At 38.2% G+C, this 23,659-nt stretch overlaps 1 protein-coding gene across 1 annotated transcript in view; it reads left to right on the top strand.

The window, feature by feature from the left end:
• Positions 1–23,659, top strand: part of DMXL1 (Dmx like 1) — a 2,737,735-nt gene that overhangs the window by 1,901,573 nt on the left and 812,503 nt on the right. The window contains exons 31-32 of the mRNA XM_044059165.1: positions 13,281–13,459; positions 13,594–13,730. Coding sequence (XP_043915100.1) covers positions 13,281–13,459; positions 13,594–13,730 — 316 coding nt within the window. The remainder of the gene's footprint in view (positions 1–13,280; positions 13,460–13,593; positions 13,731–23,659) is intronic.

The raw sequence follows: 23,659 nt of genomic DNA, 5'->3' as shown, positions 1-23,659 counted from the left end.
CCCAAAGCTAAATTCACTCTGTAAAAAGCGGGTATTGGTCTCATATTATTGGGAAGAGTGAAAAGATAAACTCAGTTGTGTTGATTAACCAGGAGTGAACCATTATCCTTTTATACAGAAGGACAGATTTGTGGAGTCTGCAAGACGTAAACTTCAGCAAACCCATGGTTTATACATTCTAAAGTGAAGTTACTGATGACCCCTCATGTAGAATAGCAGATGCACTTATGGAATTTATACCTGAAGGATGATATAAAAGGGATCAAGGCTTGAAAGTTACGAAAGGCTAAAGAATATGAAGAATGAGCAGAAAGTAACTGCCATAAGTCTGTGTACAGAATGGCTTCAGCGATGGAACAAAGGGCTGTGCAGTATATGCGCAAAAAATTCTGAAGTGGTGGTTTGAATGGTAGAATTCAATGAATTTCTTCATTATTATTTTTATTACGTACTGTAACTAGTAATACTTTACCTTTTCATGGCATCAAGACCAATAACAAACAGTACATACACACACAATACAAGTATTTTTTGGGAAGAAAAACATACGGAGCCTGCATATTTAGATTAACTTATTGTAAATAAAGTAGCAGTATAAGAACTGAACATCACAGTATCATAGTAGAATAGAATATGAGGCTATCAACCCAAGGGGCCTTTTTAAGCTTAGCCATCTTCTCAGTAATGTTTGATAGGTTTTGGCTACCAAGGGTTTTATGGGGGTATATATATTTTGATATGGGTGACCAGAAACTTACAAGCTAACTCTCTCTCTAAGAGAGACATGGGTGCCAAACCAGGGGTATATGTAAGATTCCCCATCCACTAATCCATGTTTCGCTTGAGTAAGTGTAGGGCTGAGCTCTGCTTCATGTGGATGGCAATCCTGTTCCAGAGAGGGGGGCCCCTAAGACACATACGTGGCCATCCTGCATGTCCTGCTTATGTTGCAGGCAAGTTTTAGATCCCTGGGTCACGTGTTCCTGATGTTGTTTATTTTATGTATGTGCAGCAGGTCTGTTAGTGCTGGATTGGAGAATGCTTGTAGGCCAGGCATAAGGTTGCCTCTCAGCAAGCTGTGTGAGACCAAATAAAAGGACAAGGTTTTGAGATGGTCTGCATAGGACTTAGTTTTCACATTATGTATTCTTTTTGTGAGGAATCTAGGATAAGGTCCGTGATATTAGACCCCATTGGGTGTACAGAGTAACTGTTCCAAGATGTTTGCATTTACAAAGTCCAGGAATCTTTCGGCCTTCATATTGAGAGTCTTGTATGGTTCCCAGTTTATATTAGTTAGTCACTCGCGAGAGAGAGAGACGTTGAATGGTGAGCATCTGTAGTACATTTATGTATGTATTATGATTTTCCTGAGTCATAGATGGGGAGCTTGTAGCTTGCAAGGATATGGTATGGGGCTTTGTCTACGGTAAGTTGGACATGAAGATGCTGAAGTGAATCATACCGACAGACCAGTCTTGAGGTATGTAGCTGGAATGTCTTCTTGTTATATGTATGTAGTTGATTGCTTTACATCACTGACGGGGGTCCAACTGTCACATTATGTGGTCAGTGTTAGAGGCATTCACTACTGTCAGCAATGATCAAGTGATGCCTTAATAAATAAATATAATTGGAGATTATATGCAACAGAGACAAAAAACAAAGATTGCAGATACAAAAACCAAAGATTGCATTTCTTGTTTTGAGGATGAACTTCATATATATATTTATTTATTGGCATGATTGGAGCAAAGTCTCGCATTGAATGTGCAGGTATTTTATTAAGAAGATACTGCGACATCTAAGTCTATGGATAAGGCAGGAATTAAATGGGGATTTATTTATGCAAGATGTTTCCTCATTACTGTGTAAGATGGGTGGACTTTAGGAGATCAGTTTTGCTGTTTCTAAGCGGGGGGGGGGGGTATATTTATTGCTTTTTAACAGAAAAAATCACCACCTGTTAATTCCACAAATTTATTTAGAAAAAAAATTGTAATGTCTTCCTGAATTGTCTGAGAAAGATGGTAGTAGACTGCAGCACGTCAAGACATTGCTGTTACTAGGTTGTCAGTGGGATGTTAATGTCCTTGTTGGTTTGTGCAATTCCACACAGAGAAAAAAAGCCTGCCAGCACCAGGCACTCTCCAAGAACACTGTGATAGCAGACTTGGCTGTTACATGGATGTTGGAGAATTGTTATAAGAATCATTGATGCAGTGTGGTTAAATTGCCATAGGTGGTTACTCAGTTATGGTTTACAGCAGTACTTTCCGTGATAAACTGCAGTAGGTGGACGTCAGCATTCCGTTTGTAGCATTTCTTTTGTCTTTGAGAGAAACACTAAGTCTTCAGCTATGAATACTGCTTGATGATCAGTAAAAAGTTGCTGCTAATTTGGGTCCAAAGTTTAGAGGCCTTCCGGGAATACAGGTTGTCTTATGGTCTTAGTACAAACTTCAAGGAGGATAAGCTAAGTGGAAGGCAGTATTTAATGGAACCAAGCAGATAAAACAATGTAAGCATAATGACTGGTAAGGCAAAAAAAAAACCGCACTAAATGTATAAAAACTAGGTATTCCTCTGTCTTCTCAAAATGATCAGCTGCATTGTTTTCCTTAATCAGACTTTCGTTTAGATGTGCGTTTTCATCTTTGCATAGACTTCATCCATGTGTCTACGACAAGGATCCTGTCCTGAAGACATCATATTTGGTGAAAGCCTGGAGATGATGAAACAGAGGGGATCCTGGCCAGTAGACCCCACCTCCTAGAGGAAGAAATTTTGGCAGAGGCTTGTAAGCCCTCTTCCCTCAGAGGCCTGGGCAGTTCCACCTCCTAATAAGTTTATTGACATGGTGAGCTTCAAAACATGAAGATAGCCATACGTAGCTGAGTCAGTCACATGGTGGTCAAAAAGAGTGTTGCAAACCACCAAAGGTAGGCTTCTTGTTGATTCAGTAGTGTCAGCAGCCACGAAATGTGAGGTCCCAGAGTATGTTTAGGCTATTCATCCTCTCAATGAATTGGCTTTGATAGTTACTGAAAGCGGGTTATATACCTCGGGTACATTTCGATAAGAGTAATGAGCTACTTTGTGAATATTGGGTTTCAGCAGGCAAAAAATATAGATACACAGTTGCCCATGGGTGAACTGAGGAAACAGATGAAGGTCTATGAGCAACTATCAACTATCTCATTACTGCCCATGCTCTTGTTTGTATAATGTAGCAGATGGAATAGTCAGAGTGGCTGATTCAGGGCATTGTGGAGTGCCAACAGTCCTGGCTATGCCTTATAGATTTTGTAGAGCATTTCAAGACATCTTTCATTAAAGCTCCTTTTGAAAGATCTTCCTGTTTGGGCAAAAAGTTAAACTTCTACAGTGTAAGCAAGAAGAGAAAATGCTAACAGCTGTTGGGGTCAAGTTTTCAGCCCCCTAAAGGTCATTACAAAGGAATCAAAAGGGTTTGAAAAACATAATTTCACAAATTGCAACAGTCCCAGCATGGACAGCATTTTGATAGAGTATCTAATGGTAGAGGAGGGTCCTCTTCCAACCACTGTCCAAGAGGTAGAAGTAGTTCATACCAACAAGGGCTAAGAGGATCCTTTCAAAGATTCTGGTTGTATGAACCCTGAAGGGTTGTGCAACTGTTCAATTGTGATGTCTGTCAAGGGCATCTTTCCTTTCCCCTTTCTGCATGGCTAGCTATCACACAGGGCAAATGGATCGGGGGAATAATATTCAAATGCTGTTCTATACAATTTTTAAAATTGCTCAAGCATCTGTCCTCTCATCTGCCACTAGTACCACCCTGACAGAGGAGGTGGACATCTGAAAAGGAGGTATACAACCTTCTAGAAAAACGAGAGTCATCCAAGATGTCACACCAGACCTGAGAGGATCTGGATTTTACTGTCCTTTTTTTGATGCCCAAAAAGATCCAGGACCTCAGACTGATTCTTGACCTCAGTCATTGAAATCAATAGGTAAAGAAAGTGTCATTTTGGATGGTTACTAAGCAAGCCATCCTACTTTGTGTGCAGGCAGGAGACTGGATGTGCTGTTTGGTGCTCCAAGATGTTTATGTAGACATCAAGATACCGTAGTCATCCAGGAGATTCCTACAGTTTTGGGAGGAAGCCACTTATTACCAATTCAGAGCCCTGTCATTTGGCCTCACCACAGCCCAGGGTGCTCAGCAAATGCATGGCTCCAGTTGCACCTCACTTGCACTTAGACAAATGTCTCATTGCAGCACCTTCTATGAAAAGAAGAATGACATCAAAGTAGTAGTTTTTCTACGTTTGCCTAACCTTGGGATCACAGTCAGTCTAGTAAACTTTCAGCTGGAGCCCTCTGTCTGTAATTTTTATTGTCTGCCAGTTGGATACACTGAGCCAAAAAGTCATACTATCACCAGACAGAATATTCTACCATTGTTCAAGCAGTTACATATTTTTCAGACACTTGGACTCTAAGTGCAGCTGCAGTCCTGAAGATGGTAGGACTTATGACAGCTTCAATGCAGACTGTACTACATGCTAGACTGAACATGAAGGTCGTCTAGTGGACCTTCAGAACACAGTGGATATAAATAAGAGCATGTCTCACACAGTACAGCTTTCAAAAGTCTACATGTGGCAGCTGTTATGGTGGACATGCACCCTCTACACAGGAAACCCCTTTGTCCACCCTGTTCCCACCTCCATGATTACTATGACTGCATACGTATTAGGGGGTATTACTTAGACTTGTTGCTTAAGGCACGTAAACTTTGCAAGATTTCAAATTGCACATCAGTGTTTTGGAGATGAGAGCCTTCCTCCTAGCACTAGTAATTTCAGGACTTGCTCTCCAAGGTGCAATATCCATTCATTCAGGCAATATAGAAGTGGTTTCCCAGATAAACAAACCTGGAGGAGCTCAGTCTTGCCCCCTATGCACAGGAATGATACTACATATAATTGCTTTCTCGTAACATCACATATGCTGGGGACTTAGTGTGATAGCAGACTGGTAGACCAGACAAATCCTGCTCCTACATGAATGGTCTGTCAATATCTCAGTAATGCTAAGATTTTCCAGAAGGAAGGTGTGTGTGTGTGTGTGTGTGTGTGTGTGTGTGGGGGTTATTGCAACGTCTTTACTTTGCCATTAAATGCCAGATGTGACCGTATTTTTTTCCATTGCCCCTTAAGAGACAGCCCCTCAAGAGTGGCATTCTCCCACATTTGACCTTCAAGTCTTATGCATGCATTCCTTCTACGGTGGATATAAAAAGTGTACACACCCCTGTTAAAATGCCAGGTTTTTGTGATATAAAAAAATGAGACCAGAATAAATCATTTCATAACTTTTCCCACCTTTAATGCGACCTATAAACCTGTACAATTCAATTGAAAAACAAATTTTTTAGGGGAAAAATATAAAAAATAAAAAACATACAATAAGCTGGTTGCATGAGTGTGGATACCCTTAAACTAATACTTTGTTGAAGCACCTTGTCCTAGTAGGATTTTCCTGACATTTACTTAGTTGCCAGCTACAGCAAAAGCCATGGTTCACAGAGAGCTTACAAAGCATCAAAGGGATCTCATTGTTGAAAGGTATCGGTCAGGAGAAGGGTACAAAATAAAATAATATGCACAGCATTGGTTCTACCGTGGAACACAATGAAGACAGTCATCAAAAAGTGGAGAAAATATGGGACAACAGTGATGTTGCAAAGAACTGGACAGCTCTCCAAAATTGATGAAAAGACAAAACAAAAACTGGTCAGGGAGGCTGCCAAGAAACCTTACAGCAACACTGAAGGAGCTGCAGGAATTTCTGGCAAGTACTGGTTGTATACTACATATGACTACAATCTCCAGTATTCTCCATATGTCTGGCATATGGGGTAGTATTGCAAGATGGCAGGCCCAGCCAAAATTTGTGAAATAATACACAGTTTCCCAAAAGCATGTGGGAAAATGTGTTATGGTCTGATGAGACCAAGGCTGAATTATTTTGGCCACAATTCCAAAAGGTACGTTTGGCGCAAAAACAACACTTTGCATCACCAAAAGAACACTATCCCCATGGTGAAGCATGGTGGTGACAGTATCATGCTTTGGGGTTGCTTTTCTTCAGCTGGAACTGGGGCTTTAGTCAAGGTGGAGGGAATTATGAACAGTTCCAAATACCAGTCACTTCTGGCCCAAAACCTTCAGGCGTCTGCTAGAAAGCTGAAGATGAAGAGGAATTTCACCTTTCAACACGACAATCAACTTAAACGTACATCAAAATCAACAAAAGAGTGGCTTCACCAGAAGAAAATTAAAGTTTTGGAATGGCCCAGCCAGAGCCCAGACCAAAATCCAATAGAAAATCTGTGGGGTGACCTTAAGAGGGCTGTGCACAAGAGATGCCCTAGCAGTCTGACAGATTTGGAGCGCTTTTGCAAGGAAGAGTGGGCAAATATTGCCAAGTCAAGATGTGCCATGCTGATAGACTCCTACTCAAGAAGACTGAATGCTATAATTAAATCAAAAGGTGCTTCAACAAAGTATTAGTTTGAGGGTGTGCACACTTATGCAACCAGCTTATTGCATGTTTTTTTTTTTTTATTTTTCCCCTAACAGATTTGTTTGTTTTTCAATTGAATTGTACAGGTTGTAGGACACATTAAAGGTGGGAAACATATTGAAATGATTTATTGTGGTCTCATTTTTTTATTTCACAAAAACCTGGCATTTTAACAGGGGTGTGTACACTTTTTATATCCACTGTATTTCTGCTCATATCCACATTCATCCAGAATGCCAAAATATATAGAGATGGTTATTCTGATATTCCTGTTCTAGCCTTACCAAATGTGGTTCTTTAACAGTAGCCTCATTTGAAGAAAAGACCCCCTTTTCATTCCTTAGCAGCATCTTCTACTGTATTACCCATCCAGGCAGTTTCACCTAGACGGTCAATCCTTTCATTTGACCACATGGTATCTCCACTTACACTGATGGCCAGGGACCCGCTCGTTCCCTTCTGAAGTGGTCATCCTGATCATTGCTTCATAAAGGCCATCTACTAGAAAAAGTTATGAAGGAAAATAGAAAACATTTTCAGTTTAGGCCAGTCAGCTGGAAATAGACCCTTTTTCAGCCCCTGCAGCTCAACTACTAACCTGTTTAACAAACATATTTAAGAAAGGGGCTAGTTAATTCTCAGTGAAGGTTCAAATCAGCTTTTATCAGCAAGGATTTCCTAATTCGCCCTTAACCTCACAGGAGACTGTGCAAAGCTTTTTTGAAAGGATTTTTTGTATTATTCCATACCACCTTTAGCTCACCCTGCTCTCCAGTGGGATTTGCATTTTGCTTTGGAGAAACCCACTGTATTTCACATTGAACTGACTGCACTGATGTAAAGTTTCTGTCTTGAAAAACACTATTGTTTGTAGCCATTACCCCTACCAAATGATTTTCAACACATCAGGTCTTGTTTTCTAAATTCCTTTGTATTATTTTTCATAAAAACTGCATGACCTTGACGACTAATCCTTTATTTATGCACAAAATAGCCATGGAGGCACATTTCAATCAATTTCTCTTCTCTCAGATTTCTTTCCATGTAATTCCAACAGAGGAACGTATTAGCTGCACTTTCTGAATGTGCACAGACAACTCAGATTTATCTTCCTAGAACAAGAGAATTCAGGAAGGATAACCAATTATTTCTCTTTCACAAACATTAGTTACCAAAGCTACCTTATCGAAATGGGTGCCTGAATGCTTTACCTTCTGTTACTCTTGCAGTAATGGATCATTGCCATCTAAATCGAAAGCATACTCTGTCAGTGCTGAAGCTGTGTCTGCGGCCTTTCACTAGAACTTGCCTCTTGAGGAAGTCTATACTGCTGCATGCTCTGCCTTACTGACCTTTGCCAAACTACTTGGGTATCCTGTCCAGATCTTTGGCCTCCTTTAGAGCCTCCATACTTGGATTATTGTTTTAGGCCACTATACGTCTGTTATGGATTCTGTCCAGTAGTTCCAGTGTCCGGACAAGACTAGACTAAAAAGTTACATAGTTACCAGAATATTAGATTTAGTTGGTATCTTTCCTAACACTGAAACAACCTGCCCACCTAATCTCCTTCAAGTTGTCATGTCTGGAGGGATCTTTAGGGACATTGGAGTCTTGGCTTTAGGCTTCATGGGTTCCCTGGAATGTACAGTTTCTCTTCTGTCATGTTTTACTTGCAACACTTAAGCTTGCGTGTCACTTTAACTTTATCTGGAGTTTCACAGGGGAGCATTTATGGGAAAGGAGTGGCAATCTTGAGTTTGCAAGAGCATTTTTGTCAAGGGAAGACGCCTCAAGGTGATCAGTCCATCATTTCTATTGTCCAGAGAGATACTGGCTAAATCTAACATTCTGCTAAGTACATAACTTACATTTTTATTAAAGAAAAGGAAAACTGATGCAGACTATTCTTGTATACAAAAGTGAAGCAAAAGAAAATATATAAAGAGGATTTTTCTGTTAGTGTCCCAAAGAAAAAATCTTATAATAAGCTCAGCAAGTCCAAAGGTGCTTTCATTCAGCTTCCTTTTTCTAGATTCCATTCAGATGATGGCCAGATACCTTCAGTTTATTCTGGAGAGTCTTTTCCTTTGCTACGGCATGCACCCCATAACTGCTGTTCTAGGTACAAACTACCCCTGCAACACAAGGCCAACTTGTCTGACTAACAGGACCATAATCATAATTTTATACACCATTTTAATGGAATTATTGCTCATTAGCTAGTACAGAAGTTTTGCTGTCTGTTTTAAAAAAGCAGTACTATTTACATGTTTTTGACAACACTTTATTTACATTATTTCACTTTACTTTTGCATTCCTTAGACTCATCGTAGGGCTGGAACCAAAACACTGTGTTACAATACATATATTTTAACATACAAATAATAATTTTAACATGCAAATACAATTTTATATGTATTAAGAAGAACATTCAGCATGCGTTAATAACGCACACATTTGCAGATCATTCAGCATGAGTTGTGTGTATGGATGTTAATGTATATTTATGTATATACATTTTTAACATACCAAATTACTAATTGCATTTATTGTCTGTATTGACTGTACTGCTTTTGCATGTTAAAATCTGCTATACAGTACAAAAAAAAAAAAAAAACTCCCCACTGCAAATTTTCAAACTTTACTAACAGCTACATGATTAGAATACTGAGTCACATGCCATGGAATTAGGAAATAAATGGACGCTGCTTAGCCTACAGTAAACAAATAGCAGTTAGGTATGCTTAGACATGGAAAACTAATGTTCTCTAGCAGGGTATTAATGTACAAGTAGTGCCCATTGAAAAACATGGCCGTTGCTTCACTGCAGCGTATCAAGCTGCCATAAGGCTCGGACTGAGAAAACGGAATAGCCACCATTATTTTACACTCGCTAAGCAGCGTTTTTGCTGTCTAGCAAGTGTAAAATATAAAAACCGAAGACCACTAAAAAAGGTGTGTATGTCTGTGTGTGTGTATGCTTGCATGTCAGTTAAAATGAGCAGCGTTATTTTACACTCGCTAAGCAGTGCTTTTGCTGTTTAGCGTGTGTAAAATAAAATTAAAAAAAAATATTAAAGCATGTGTGAGTGTATGCGTATATGTAAGTAAGAAAGTGATTAATCGAGCAAAATAGAAAAGTGTGCGTTTTTCTGTCTACATGTATGGAATGCATGCATGATAACAGAGAGACTGTGTGTGAGCAAGAAAGTGAGAGTGATGTCGTGTAGCTGAATGCCTTTATGAAAGCAGAGGAGATTGTGTGTGAGAGAGAGATCGAGAGAGAGTGGTCTTGTGTGAGTGAATGCATCTATGAAAGTAGAGAAAACTGTGTGTGTGTGTGAGAGAGCGAGTGTGATCTTGTGTGATTGTGTGTATGAAAGCAGAGAAGACTGTGTGTGTGTGTATGTATGTGTGTGAAAGCAGAAGAGACTGTGTGTGTATGGGAGAGGGAATGGGCTCTATGTAAAATTGTTGTTTCACTTGCTTATTATTTTTATATATGATTGATGTAAAATGCTTCCTCCAACACCATTAATATATGCTACAGCAAGTTTGAAACATTAGGCGGAGGGACTGTCTTACATTAAAATATATAAAAAAATAATATAGTACTTAATAAATAAGCAAGCAAAAAACAACAATTTAACAGACAACCCATTCTCTAAGCGCAATAATCCCCTCCAGAGTGTGTGTTAGTGTAATTAATGCCCTTCCAGGGGTGTAGAGGCACTCTGAAACACCCCTGGACGGGCATTAATTACACATTAACACCCACCCTGTCAGGCATCATTTCTTGCTTAGTAAGCATAGTTCCATTGAAGTAACTAAAGGAAAAAATATCTATTTTATAATATAAAACTAAAGCTACCTTTACACTTTTTCTTAGTTGTGCAGTTGGGGAGTTCTGTTAACTTCCTTTTGGTATCCTGTTTCTAGGAAGTTTTCTGTGTGGTATTTTGAATACCTTCTTTTGCGGAATTATCACTACTGGCAGTTTGGTACAAAGATAAATTCTCATCTGACTTAGCATCCATTTCATACTTTGCCATTATAGAACTTATTCTTTATATTACTGTGCACAGTAAAATTTTTATTGTCATTCTTGCCAACAGCTGTTTATAGAATGCCATATTCAAGACACACTCTGTTATGTTTAAAGATAATCTACTGCTTTTATGCTACTGATGAACTGTTTCCAGATCTTTCAGGCTTATGTTCTGCGTTTCAACAGTCATTAATTGTTAATATCTTCTGTTATGTATTTTCATTTAAATACATGTGTGAGTGGTATTTTGGTTAGTTTGTTCATTAACTTCTGCTTTTGTATTAAAACTTTCCTGTTTTGTTCTGTTCTGATTCGTTACTCCTTGGACAAATGTTAGTGTACTTAACACACAGTGTTTTACACTCTGCAGGCAAAGTTAATGAAGACAACATGCAGCATCTTGGGTTATATAAGAGAACCATATGACCACAGCTATGTGACTACTTTCTGAGAAAGGAAACCACTGCTTTTAGAATTTCAGGAGTGGATGTGACGTATGTAAGGTGTGATATAATCCGTATGTTATGATTTACTGTCTCAGTGACTACTACTCTAAGATTTGTTGTTGTGGTAATATACCAACCCCCCCCCCCCCCCACACACACACACACACACACACACACTTGTATCATTTAAGTGTTGGTTTGGATGATTTAGTATCTGAGGATAAATTCCATCATGTTCATTGATGTGTGCTAATTTGATTCCATAAAGGCAGTATCTCAAAGTTACACCACTAGTAATACCTTTCGTCCATTTTTGACATTTATCTAATTTGATAAAGAATAATGTACTTTCTGAATTTTGATTAATTTTTGATATTTTTTTCTTAAAGTTGCTTATTCAGTTCATATGTTCTGTTTTCTAATATTCCTTTTTAAATTAGGACCTCCGCTCATAAATTTGTCATTTGTATTTATAGATGCAACTGAAAATATTGTTTCATTTTTCATCTGTACTGTCATTTGTGTCTTTTTCTAAGTTTAGTTTTGTGCATTTTATAAGTTGATGGTCTGTCTAATGTTTGTTAAAAGCTTGAATATTTGCAAAAATGCTTGACCATCTTTTAGTTCATGACAGAAATAAATGCACAGAATTAAACAACATGGCTCATTTTAGGTTTTGCTCCCAAAGGTCTAATATGGTAAAAAATTGGAAGAATCTGTACTGTTTTATATTACGTGACTCTTGATTCATACAATCTGTAGTAGATAGTGACATTTTGGGTATTTTTTTATTATTCAAGTTCTGAGAGTAAGTAATACTAAGAAATGTACTTTAGAGGGAAGGGCTTTTTTCAGATCTAGGCTGGATTTAAAGGAAATGAGAAATGCTAGAATATGATCTTATATAGCATGCAATTTGTAGAACTGCTGGCATGTGTGCTAATCATAAGCCGGCCTTAGACATAGGCCACCTAGGTGGCTGCCTAGGGCGCCACTCTAGCAGAGGCGCTTTTCTAGTATTTATTTGCTGTAGGTAGACCAGGATGGGGGCACCAGGTGGTGGTGGGGGCGCCGTGGAGCCGTTTTGCCTAGGACACTAGTTGACCTAAGGCAGCTCCTATGTTTTATAAGCTCTTTTTTCTTTTTTGATAATTTCCTCAAAATATTTACAAAAGTGTTACCCGACTTAAGTTATAAGTTATGATAGCAACTTTACAATATTGTTTTAAAATGTGAGTGAAAGAATGCAGTACTAAAGATGTAATAGTGTGAGTTTGCGGTCACCATTTTCTCTGGTTGGCTCTTTTGTGAAATGCCCTTCATTCATATCTTTTATTGCAGCCTCTCAGCTGCATTTTCCTTTAACTACTGTGACATTAAATTTGTGCAACACTCTAGAGGATTCATGCAGTTAATTTTATTTGAGGTTTATATTGCCATGCAATTCCTTTGAGTCTTCTGCAATGGGTTTCATCAAGCACTGCCCGGGGAGAAATTTCTCCTTCATCCCCAGTGTGAAACAGCCTATGAAGCTGGGTGTATAACAGTACCTCCCCTTGTGAGTGAAACGTGACTTGTCCCTCACATGAAAGAATGATTTTGACTTTAGATGCTCAAGTTTTTATTTTCTTTGATTGAGTGATAGACTGATTTTGAGTGGAGATGAATTCACTGAAACTGCATTTGAAGAAATTAGCTTGCAGCCAAGCTGTAGATATGGCCTTAACGGTGAACATTTTTATTTTTTTTTGCCCCTTGCTTTCATGTGTAGCCTACACCCAAAAGAGCTGCATGTGTGTCTACACTTTTTGATAGTCAAGGAACCGGAAGACATGACTGCTTTTTTGGTTTATAGAAGCTTGCTTGCCACACAGATGCCATTGCTCTTACTTTCAACTAGTCTCAATTGCATTTTTTCCATTTATGTTTTTAATTTTTCTAATTTTTTCATAATTTATTTTAGAATGTACAGTCCATGTTGCATTTTGTACCTTACAAGTATGTTTCTTGACTTTGTGCCTTTGTTTTGTTTAACCTTATTTTTCTGTGTTTATCTTTCACAGTGACCAGAAAAATATTACACTACTGTTATATACCATTTATTATGTTTGAGTAGACCGTTCTAAAGTTGATTCATACAGTAATGCTTTGCTGCTTGAATACTTAAGTTAGATTAATACCTATAATTTTCTCAATTTTGTATTTAGTGAGCCCAATTCATGATAATGACAAACAGCAAAAACAATTTAGACAGTCTTTCTCAAAATCACTACCTAAAGAGAGTTCCCCAGCACCTGCTTCACCAGTGATGGACCAGAGCACTCCTCTGTACCAGGAAAAATTAATTCCTCCTGAACTAAGTATATGGGATTATTTCATAGCAAAGGTGTGTATAGCTGTATGTATGAAAATTGTTTGTCTTTCACATTTGTAATGCAGTTATATATGTGCTTCAGTTTTCATCTTCATGTAAAGACAGTTCTTTTCTATAAAAAAATGTATCTATCATTTTGGTTTTAGCCATTCCTTGCACCTTCTCAGAGCAGAGTGGAATATGACTCTGATGAAAGCCAAAGCAGTGATGAGGAGGAGGAAATGGAAGATGACTGTGTGTCAGACTCACAGCTCCAGGAGCACTCCAACCCTAATTCCTATAGGTATTAACCAAAATTCTATTTTTGTTAGATATTTAATTATTAATATTTTTATAAGCAGTAAAACAATTCTTTAAATGCCAGTACTGCTAAAGTTTTGCTTGTCTTAAAAAAATGACTTAAATGTCTTAAAAATGAAAAAAAAAAAATATGCACATTTCTACTTAATCTAGTTGAAGTTATCTGTTTTTTCTACTCTGCTCTCAGGTTTCTGTTCAGAAAATTATAGCAGTAAAAATAGATAAAACTTGCCGTACTTTTTTAGTTTTGTCTGGTTGTGTGACGATCCTGGAAGGAATAATTCCAGACTTTGTCTGGATTCAAGGCATGTGTCTTTAAATATGCAGATTGTGTAAAGTACATAGATATAATAGCATATGTGATGTAGACCAGGCAGTGTAATGGTACTTGGGTATGACTCTATATAATATAGACCTGTCAGTTTAGTATAATTGCAAAGACAGTGTAGTTAGCAAATACGTACATAAGATTTGTAGTATTTATGTAACATTTAAAAGATTAAAATAAAGTACATGGTTATATACAATATTAACATTTGGATCCATCATCCACCTGTTTAATGCTGTAAAGAGCAGAACTCCTTATGGTCTTTGATTACGCTAATGGAAGGATGAAGAGCATCTCATTGCCTGAGACCAAGGACAAAGGATGAGTGTTTGCAGCCATAAAGTGTATTTTAAGCCCTAAGGGAAATTGCATTATTTGATTCTTGACTGGGATATGTTGTAGTAATATTTAGAAATGGTTACAGTGCATGTGACAGGGAGTGGTGAACTTTTCATTAAAGACCTAAGGAAAAGCCTGCAGGTTCTTTAAGTTCTTCGTCATTTTGATTTGGTGGGGAACCTTGTACTTGTGCTGTCTATGGGGCTGGAGAGAAATGAATCTAGAGATTCTGCTGAAGGTTGTGTTTTATTTATTTTATTTAAATTATGTACAATTTATCTGAGTTAGTCATTTGAGGTCAGTGGCCTCTTTCCTGGGGAACCTGATGTGGTATGTGTACTGACTAGGGGGAATTTGGCCAGGGGACTGAGAAACTTTCCTTACTGTTTTTTTAAGGTGAGTTCCAAGGGATCTTTTACATCCATCTGAGCCACCACCAACTCCAGCAAATGGGGCCTAAGTACAATATCTTCTTAGAGCTACCACCACCTCCAGCAGTGGGAGTTCTGTGTAACATATCATCAGAAAGGCAGCACACTTGAGTGCAGCCACCCCCTTATGCTGCACTACAGTGTCAGTGTTTGGAAAATGATTCCATCTACTTTTAAATGCAGTGCAAATATAATTGGTGACGGGCCATCTTTGATGGGTCCTCCATGCTAGTTTCATTGGGAATGAAAGGCTACCATATGGCTTTATTGAAATCTTTCATTTAAGAGAATTTTTGCAGTAATCCGGTTTACAAATTGCTCTTTAAATCTGGTGGCATTCATAGTTTTTCAGATAATTTGTAGATAATACCATTGAGCCGTATTGAACGCCTTCTGTGCACCCAAATGTAATTTAAGCTTACTGTTCACCTGAGCAGCCCTCTTCAGTAATCCTGTCTTTAATATTTGCTGCTGACTTGCCAGCCCACTTTGATTAGCAATTTGACCTCTATTAATGACTTGGCTTATGCATTGATTTTGGCATTTAGAACAGTGGCAGATATGAATCTTTATAATCTGTAGGTAGAACCAGTAATATTCCCTTCTTCCTAAAACTGAGGTATCCCTTTCTTTCTAAGGACTTAATTGAGTACCCCTACAAGGGAGGTAAGCACCTTATTTTTATGTTTGCATACTTCACTCAGGCATCATTGCCTAGAGTTTTACCTTGTGTTTGTCCATTGACTGTTTACCAAATTTCCTTAGCGTTCATAGTGCCCACCATTTCCTTTGCCAGATCTACCGTTATTACCCTTCTTTTTTGTAAATATTCATGTAATTCTAATACTCACCATGTGTTGTCACCACACTATATGAATTCTCAGAATACTGCCTGAACATTTCAACAGTTATAGTGGTATCATTAGAGTTTCTGGTTTTGAAATGTAAACCTGCAGTAATTATTTGTGACTTTTGTTGTCATAAGCACACCTTATGTATCTTTTGATGTCCTGGAGAGTTATTAAAATGTTTTCCTAACAGACAGTTTCAAAAAATCGTATTTCTTATCCAGCACATCCTCTGTCTCTTCATCAGTCCCCTTTTTCATGTTGAATTGTTGCAGTATCCTGACTTTGACATTCCAGTCTGCATAGTCTTTCCCTTTTATCCTTTATTGTTTCTCACTTTCTCTTCAGAGTGGTGTATGAATCTTGACATCTTTTGCCACATCCCTTTTTATCTTTTTCCATCTCTCAAGCACTTGTTCACCTGTTCCATTGTATTTGCTTGTGCTTACAGCAGTCCATGAATCCATTAGTTTTTTAGTAGTAAATAGAAAATGTCAGATGTTTCTCTACAGTAAGAATATACTTGCTAATATTTGCACTCCAAAGAGCATGGTCATATCACAGCGACACGTTTAAAAACTCTTACAGATAAGTTGGCACTTTGTCAAAATATAAATTTTATCAGTCCTGGAACTCAGCCTGCATTTCTTTGAAGTAAACTAGTATGATGGACAGGGGCCCTATTCTATTAGATAGATATTGGTTGTTTGATAACCGTGTTATATTTCCTTAATCTGTCATTGTGAACTGCTCTTCAGCTACTCCTCACATCATCTGTATTTGTTACCACATCCCATTGTCCAGTACAGATAGCTACTAATCTTGGCAGGCAGCCAACTTATTCCTCATGTCTCTAAACTCTGTGGGAGTCCTTGTGAAGAATTTGCATTAAAAATTGACTTAATTCGGCCAAGGTATACCTTTATCCCTGTATAGCAACTATTCTCATCTTTCAGTTGAAATAGGACAAATTCTAAAACAGAGAAGTACTTTCTGATGCCTAGCACCCTAAAAACATGATAGTGTCATACAGTTATCCTTAAGGGGAGCCTAATGTTTTGTTTTATTAAAGTGTCTCTCTTGTAATGCCACAGCCAGTGTTCACAGCTGGTTCAAGTGTCATTCTTTTTTTTTTTTTTTGTATGCTCTGCCCTCATGCCTACTTTCAAGCCTCCCCCAGTTAGATTTGAGCCTAGTCATTCCCTAGTGGTGGTGGTTGCTTGCAGATTCAAGAATGAGAGCCATATTTGAGGGGCATTATTTAGACAGCCATGAGGGATGCTTGTGTCCTCACTGGCATCCTGATAATGAGAACATTTACTTATTAACCTAAGCTGTCCCCTGGACACAAGGATGTGCAACCCACATCACAGTAGGGACCACAGCTCCAGCTCAGTGAACATGCATGCTCCCATGCACTTGCTTAATGAAAGCTACTAGGCATCAGGGGCTTAGTGGACCACAAGCATGCACCTCCTCTGATAGTAGCCCACCCCCTTCCTTAAGGGCTGTTACAACCTGTGATCTGCTCCATCACCTTGCTGGCTAGCTCAAATGTCAAGGGAGCATCATCATATTTTGCCCTTTATATAACCATGTACCATTAGATCTGTCATAAATTCATTTTTACATAGGTTTCATGCATGCCCTTATAGTATAATTCAGAAGCCATTTACACCTGCTGTATTTAAAAACTACTATTTGGAGGCATCCATGTTTTTCCTGCAGATTTCACTTTGAGACATCTTATTTTCTGGAGCCTGTTAACTCATTCTCACACACAGACACACGTACATAGCAGTCTGCGTTATCCCTCATTCTGTGCTTACAGAGCTATACCTAAGAACAGTAGGTCCATACCACGCTTGCAGAGCTACTGTGCACTGTAGACTTAAGTAAATTTTGATAGCATTTATTAAGCATTTACAGTTGCACAAATATTTTCCTTTGGTGCCATGATTGTGCATCTGTAAATGTGTCAAAATATTTTTGTCCCCATTTCAAAATTTCAAGAAAATTAGATTTTGTGGTCATCATAACCCAAGAAGAAATATATTTTTCAAGTGCATTTTTTCCAAGTTCACAGTAAATTCAGCATCTTCAGCATATTGCAGATTAATGTATGGAGTAGCACTGCTATTTTTAGGCAATTTATAGTGTAAAACAAAAATAGTAAAATAAATAATTTTGCCTTTCTCCTCAGACTGGTTTCTATAAACAGAAGCTGGAAAACATCAGTACCAGTCCAACCAATGGTGCTGTCATACGTCTTCCATCTACAAGATGACAGTGCTGATTGACTTGCAAGTCTAAGGTTTCAGGTGTTACTGGCAATAAAACTCACTCCTACAACTCTTTCCTTTTCATGAAATGAGTTACAATGGAAGGTGTAGGAGCATATTGCCATTCCAAATAACAGGACCCCAGTTTATAGAGATTACCAGCATTAATTCTGAGTCGTCAATCTGTGCCATTTCCCATGTTCAGCTTTATTTTTGTACTTAGAAGTTTATTATGATTATTTACCATGTTTAGTTTGCTGCGGTAGAGTTGGTGCCTCACAGTAAGACGCTGTCCGGTTCGTTTCTCAGCTAGAGCATCTTCTGCGTGGAGACATGTGTGAATGGGCGTACCTTCGTTGAAGGTTGTGCATCAGGCCTGGCAAGCCGATATGTAAAAATCAACTGCCAATCATTAGCGGACCGGAGTTCCGCTGTGGCGACCCCTAACTGGGAAAAGCCGAAAGACACAAACAAACCATGTTTAGTTTTTATGTCATTTTATCACAATTACTTAGTGATGTATGCGTGAATGGGCATGCCTTCGTTGAAGGTTGTGCGTCAGGGCCGGCAACTCTGCATGTAAAAATCTACTGCCAATCATTAGCGGACCGGAGTTCCGCTGTGGCGATCCCTAACCGGGAAAAGCCGAAAGACACAACAACTTAGTGATGTATTTAGTACTCACTGCTAATGTCTGACATTGATTGACATTATTTCTCAGTCTTTCACCAGAAAATCAGACACTATATGAGGACCAGGGCAAAAATGTGTTCGGCTTACAGCTGTTTATGTGACTAATTACTGATGCATTATTTGACTAATAAGTACTAAACACTTATGTCTGGCATTATTGGCCAACTGTAATCTTCAGTGACTTACCAGGAAGTCGAACATTGCATGAGGAATAGCAAAAATGTGTGGCAAAATCAAGTACATTCTGCATAGACAGACACACCTGTTAACTTCTTGGCTCAGTAATTCTGGACAAAGCCAAAAATAATTGGGGAAACAAAGGCCAAACGTTAAGTATGGTCAGTAAATATGATTGTAATACACTAAAAAGGTACTGTTGCTAATCTTACATTTTTTTTTTTTAAAATGAGGCTCTACATTTTTTAAAGCTTTATTATTTGAAACTTCTCTGATCCTTACAGTAGAACTGCCCTTGTTAAAAAAAAAAAAAAAAAAAAAAAAAAAACTCCACCTTCTCCTACACTTTAACTCAATTCTTAGGTTGCTTTTCCTCCCTACAGTATAATTCCAGTACTGTGTAGGTACCTAAAAGCTGCATGTACTTGATAAAGCTTTAATATCCTCACTTTGATATCAAAGGAAGGGAAAGACCACCCACTTTTTTTAAGCTGAACTCCTCACATAAGTTGCAGAGGAATTTGTTTACATGTGCATGACATACCACAGACTCAGAGAAATTTGTAGTCAGGAGCTCAGGCTGTTTTATAAGCAAGACAAAGAGGTGTGAAACTGTTTTTCATTGCAGAGAGGATGAGAACTTACACTGATTCACATCTGCTTCCAGTGTACCCATGCTTGTCATAGCAAACTAGAGCACTTAGATCACTCAGTGTTTCAAAGGTAGTTGTCACCTCTTTTGACAAATTTACTTAAGCAGCATTACAGTATTCAAATGCTAAGCTTTAAACTCTAAATGTTTGCTCTTTATACTACTATACATTTTAAGATGACTTGAATGTATAAAAGTCAGTAAATGTTTTTTCTTGTAAAGTATCAGCACGTTTACCAAAGTGTAAGGGGGGGAGGGGCTGTCAGTTCATCTTGGACTACAAAAAGATACTTTGAACAAAGGCCTGCAATTTACCAACTGTTTTGGTTACAGCTGTGTAATATCTTAGTACACTGTAAAACAAGCCCCGAGACCTACACAAATGAGGGCCATTCAAGAAATAAAAGAAGCAGTCCTTTTGTAGTCTGTTGTAAACAATATATAAGATCACCGTGACTGACTCTAATCCCATTATATGTCAATGGCATGGGAATACACCACTACTTCCTTATGTCTGGCATGACTCATATAAAGCAGACTTGAATTGCATTATAGGAAAGAGAAATGCTTGAAGAAAAATCACGTTGATATGTCAAGCCCCATTGACAGCCATTTTGCAGAAAACATATTACAATTCTATAAGAAGCAGAGTGATTTCGAGGTGTTAAAATAACTCAGAAAACATGAGTGAATTTTTTTTTAGTTCCAAAGTGGAATTTTCCTTTAATTTTTATGAAATATGTTGTCTGAGCCTATGGCATGAAATGAGAGTTTACATTAATGATGCAGAAATGATCATTGTTGCTTGATGATTGCATGTTACTAGATGGCTGTACTTTGATAATTTATGCACATATCAACAGATCTACTTCTGAGGCATTGCTACCTGCACATATTGAGGAAAAGCATTTCACTTGCCTGCTCGCCATACAGTTTTAGAATTGAAACCCATATGAATGGTGTTCTCATTACCAGAGAAAGTCATTTTACGGAAAATGTATGAATACCTTTCACGTATTAATCATGTTAATAACAAATTAGAAAGTGTTGCATGGTACTCCACGTTAGGTAATGAAAGCATCCAACATTATGAACAAACTGCAGTTATAGCTTGTGAATGACTGGCACTGCCTAACAAATATTCATACTTGTTTAACAGTAAATGTGATATTTGTACATATTCCCATGTTTTATGTAAATAACTCTGGCATTGTCCACATAGTAGCATAGTGGAACTGCATTTCACAAGTCAGGAATGTTTACTGACAAAAATACAGTGGTCAGTAAGCAAGAAAGCTTGCTTTCAATTTTAGGATAAATTGTGAACATCTAACATATTAATAGATATGTTAACTTGACCAAGACAAAGTATATATGTTACTTTATGGTATCAAATGAAAGCTTACATAATGCTGCAGTAGTATTCACTGATACCTACTGGTCTACCTGTTAGTTTGCAGATGCGTACTTGTTTGGTAATAAAATATTCATGTGTGTGTAAATACCATATTTTTGTAAATAACATGTGCATTATCCACGTGGATGTAGTGTGGATCAGCAGTTCACCTGTTCACTCACTGTAAAAGTCCATAATGGTTCCTAAGACAAATGCACTCAATACCAGGTGAAATGCATTATTTGTATGAAATATACATACTATGTTAATATCTGCATTAATAACTTTAACTCAAAGTTATTTATTTGATGCTCCATGGTATAAAATGAAAGCATAAACTGTGTTGTTGAATAACATTTAACAGTCGGTGTCCGGCTAGCACTGCTTTGCAGATATTTACATTTATTTTAGGTTCATGTAAGAATGCTAAGCTATCATCCCTTGTGGGACATTTTAAGCCTAGCAACGTCACCTGACTGTGTTATCCCATAGGTGTGTTAACTACACTTGCCATGATTTAGTTTAAATAATTTACATTTCTAAAGGGTTAGTTGTTAGGGTTTTGAGTGTATTAGGAGACCCCAGTGTAAGGTGTAGGGCATTAAAGTGCTGCTATTGGATCCCCTCTAGCAGTTAGTGATGTTACTCTCCTTTACCTTTGTCCCTGATAAGATTTTTATTTCTTAATCCCAGATCACACCCAACAGTGGTTTCCTTGGTAAATCCAGCTGCTAAACATCTGGTAAATGCTAATCCCTTCCCTTCTGACAAGGATTGGAAAGCCTTTGAACTATTTGGGGGAAAGTGTATGCATCTGCAACTCTTATTTTTAGAAATCTTAAATGTCAAACCCTCTTGTTAAAATGTATCCTTGTCTCTCTCAAAAATATGAAGAACATTATGGCCTCTTCTCCCTCATCCAAAGAAAAATCATCTTTATGTAATCTTATTGCTTCTGGATCTCAAGTGACTAAACAGTCTTTGAAGCATGCTTTATGATTCAATTGACACCATTTCCAGCACTGCTGCTGCTGGAACTGTTATGAAATTTGCTTGATTGTGTACATGAAACCTTCCTGAGGATGTATAAGCTGAACTGTTTAATTCTCCCTTCTCTTTTCCTATTTGTCATACAGCATCTGCTAACACAGCATGTGATAGAAGATATCTCTCCTCTGAAAGGTTTTTATTCAGAAATATTTTTGTTACCAAAGAAAAAAAACCCAATGGAAACCACTCCTACATCTTTTCTTTCTGAATCAGTTTGTAAAAGTTCACAATATTATGCCTTCACAACCTGTTCTCCTCTGTCATTCCTGTTGAAGTTTTTCAGTGGCGATATATTTAAAAGATGCATATCACTTTCCTGTAGCACAAAATTTCAAATTTATTTAAAGGTTTTCTGTGTCTGAGTCTCACACTTAGTTCTCTGCATTAACCTTTGTTTATCCACTGCTCCAAAGTTATTCACCAAGTGTGTAGCTCCACTAATAACCTACTGAAGACTACGTTGTATTCATATTTCTCCTTATTTTGATGACTTGCTTATAATTTGCAGTATCTTTTCAAAGTTTTCAGAGTCTCAGTGTGTTGAAAAATCTCCTGCACAGACTGGGGTTTCAGGACAATGTCAGAAAGTCTTGCTTGATTCCATCTCAAAGGTTTGTTTTCCTGGGATGTTACTTGGACGCCTCAGTTCAAATAGCTTTTTTCCCACAAGAAAAAGTAGAGCTGTATCTAGATATATTCATGAGTTTTTTTTCACTCAAACCAAGACTTCAGCAAGGGAACTTCTCAGGATACTAGGGTTTGCGGCATTCACGATTCCTGTAGCTATATACTGTACATAATTAAAATTCAGTGACACCTAAAATCATTGTGGTCCTAACATCAGCAATCCCTGACATTCCACATTCCTGTTGTGGGATTTTTGAAAAGGGAACTTCTTTGGAGAGACCAATTTTGTCTGAACCCAGGTCTCCCATTTTCCATTCAAGCTCCATAACGGTCAGTAACTTAAAATGCATCAGACTGTTGGGGGAGCAGTGTCTTTGGGATTAAAGGTAGAGTGTCTTTAGAACAAAATTGATCAAAATACTTAAATGTAAAAAGGTGTTGGCAGTGGTAAATGCTGTCAACTCTCTTAATCATCTGTGGGTCTCAGGACCATTGCAACTGGTTGCAGACACCACAGTAATGGTATTTGAAAAAGGCATGGGGGACCAGATATTACCCCTCTGTGCAGACTAACCATGGTAGCCTGGGATATAGCTTGTCAGCACATCCTATCTCTATAGGCATCTTTCATCCTGTCGGAGCAATATTTGGTGGCAGACAAGCTGAGCAGGACCAGGATGTACCCTCATAAATTGAGATTGAATTGGGGGGGGGTTCCAGGAACTTTCCCAGCTCTGGAGAACATCTAAAGTAATCAGTTCACCTCCACTCACAACAATTGGCAAGATTCTGCTTCAGGACACCACACAGGAAGGCCTGGAAAACATGGATTCTTTTTTCCTCGCACAGCAATGTTCCTGTATATTTTTTACATTTTCCAGTGATATCCAGATTTATTCTGGCGATTCAGAAGCAGTCTCCAAGGATCATTGTGGTGACTCCCCCCAGGCAGCAGTGAGTTCTCCCTTTTGGAAATGGTCAAGGGTAGTTATCAGAAGCTTACTCACTGACTGGACCTACTTGCACAGGACAAGGGGGTGTTTGATGCATCCCAACTTAAAACACTGTTAACTGCCTGAATGGTGGAGT

This window comes from Protopterus annectens, chromosome 17.part0 (genome assembly GCF_019279795.1).
Source record: "Protopterus annectens isolate FY-2018-M chromosome 17.part0, PAN1.0, whole genome shotgun sequence".
In the NCBI taxonomy this organism is placed as follows: domain Eukaryota; kingdom Metazoa; phylum Chordata; order Ceratodontiformes; family Protopteridae; genus Protopterus; species Protopterus annectens.
This window is presented reverse-complemented; position numbering and strand designations above follow the sequence as displayed.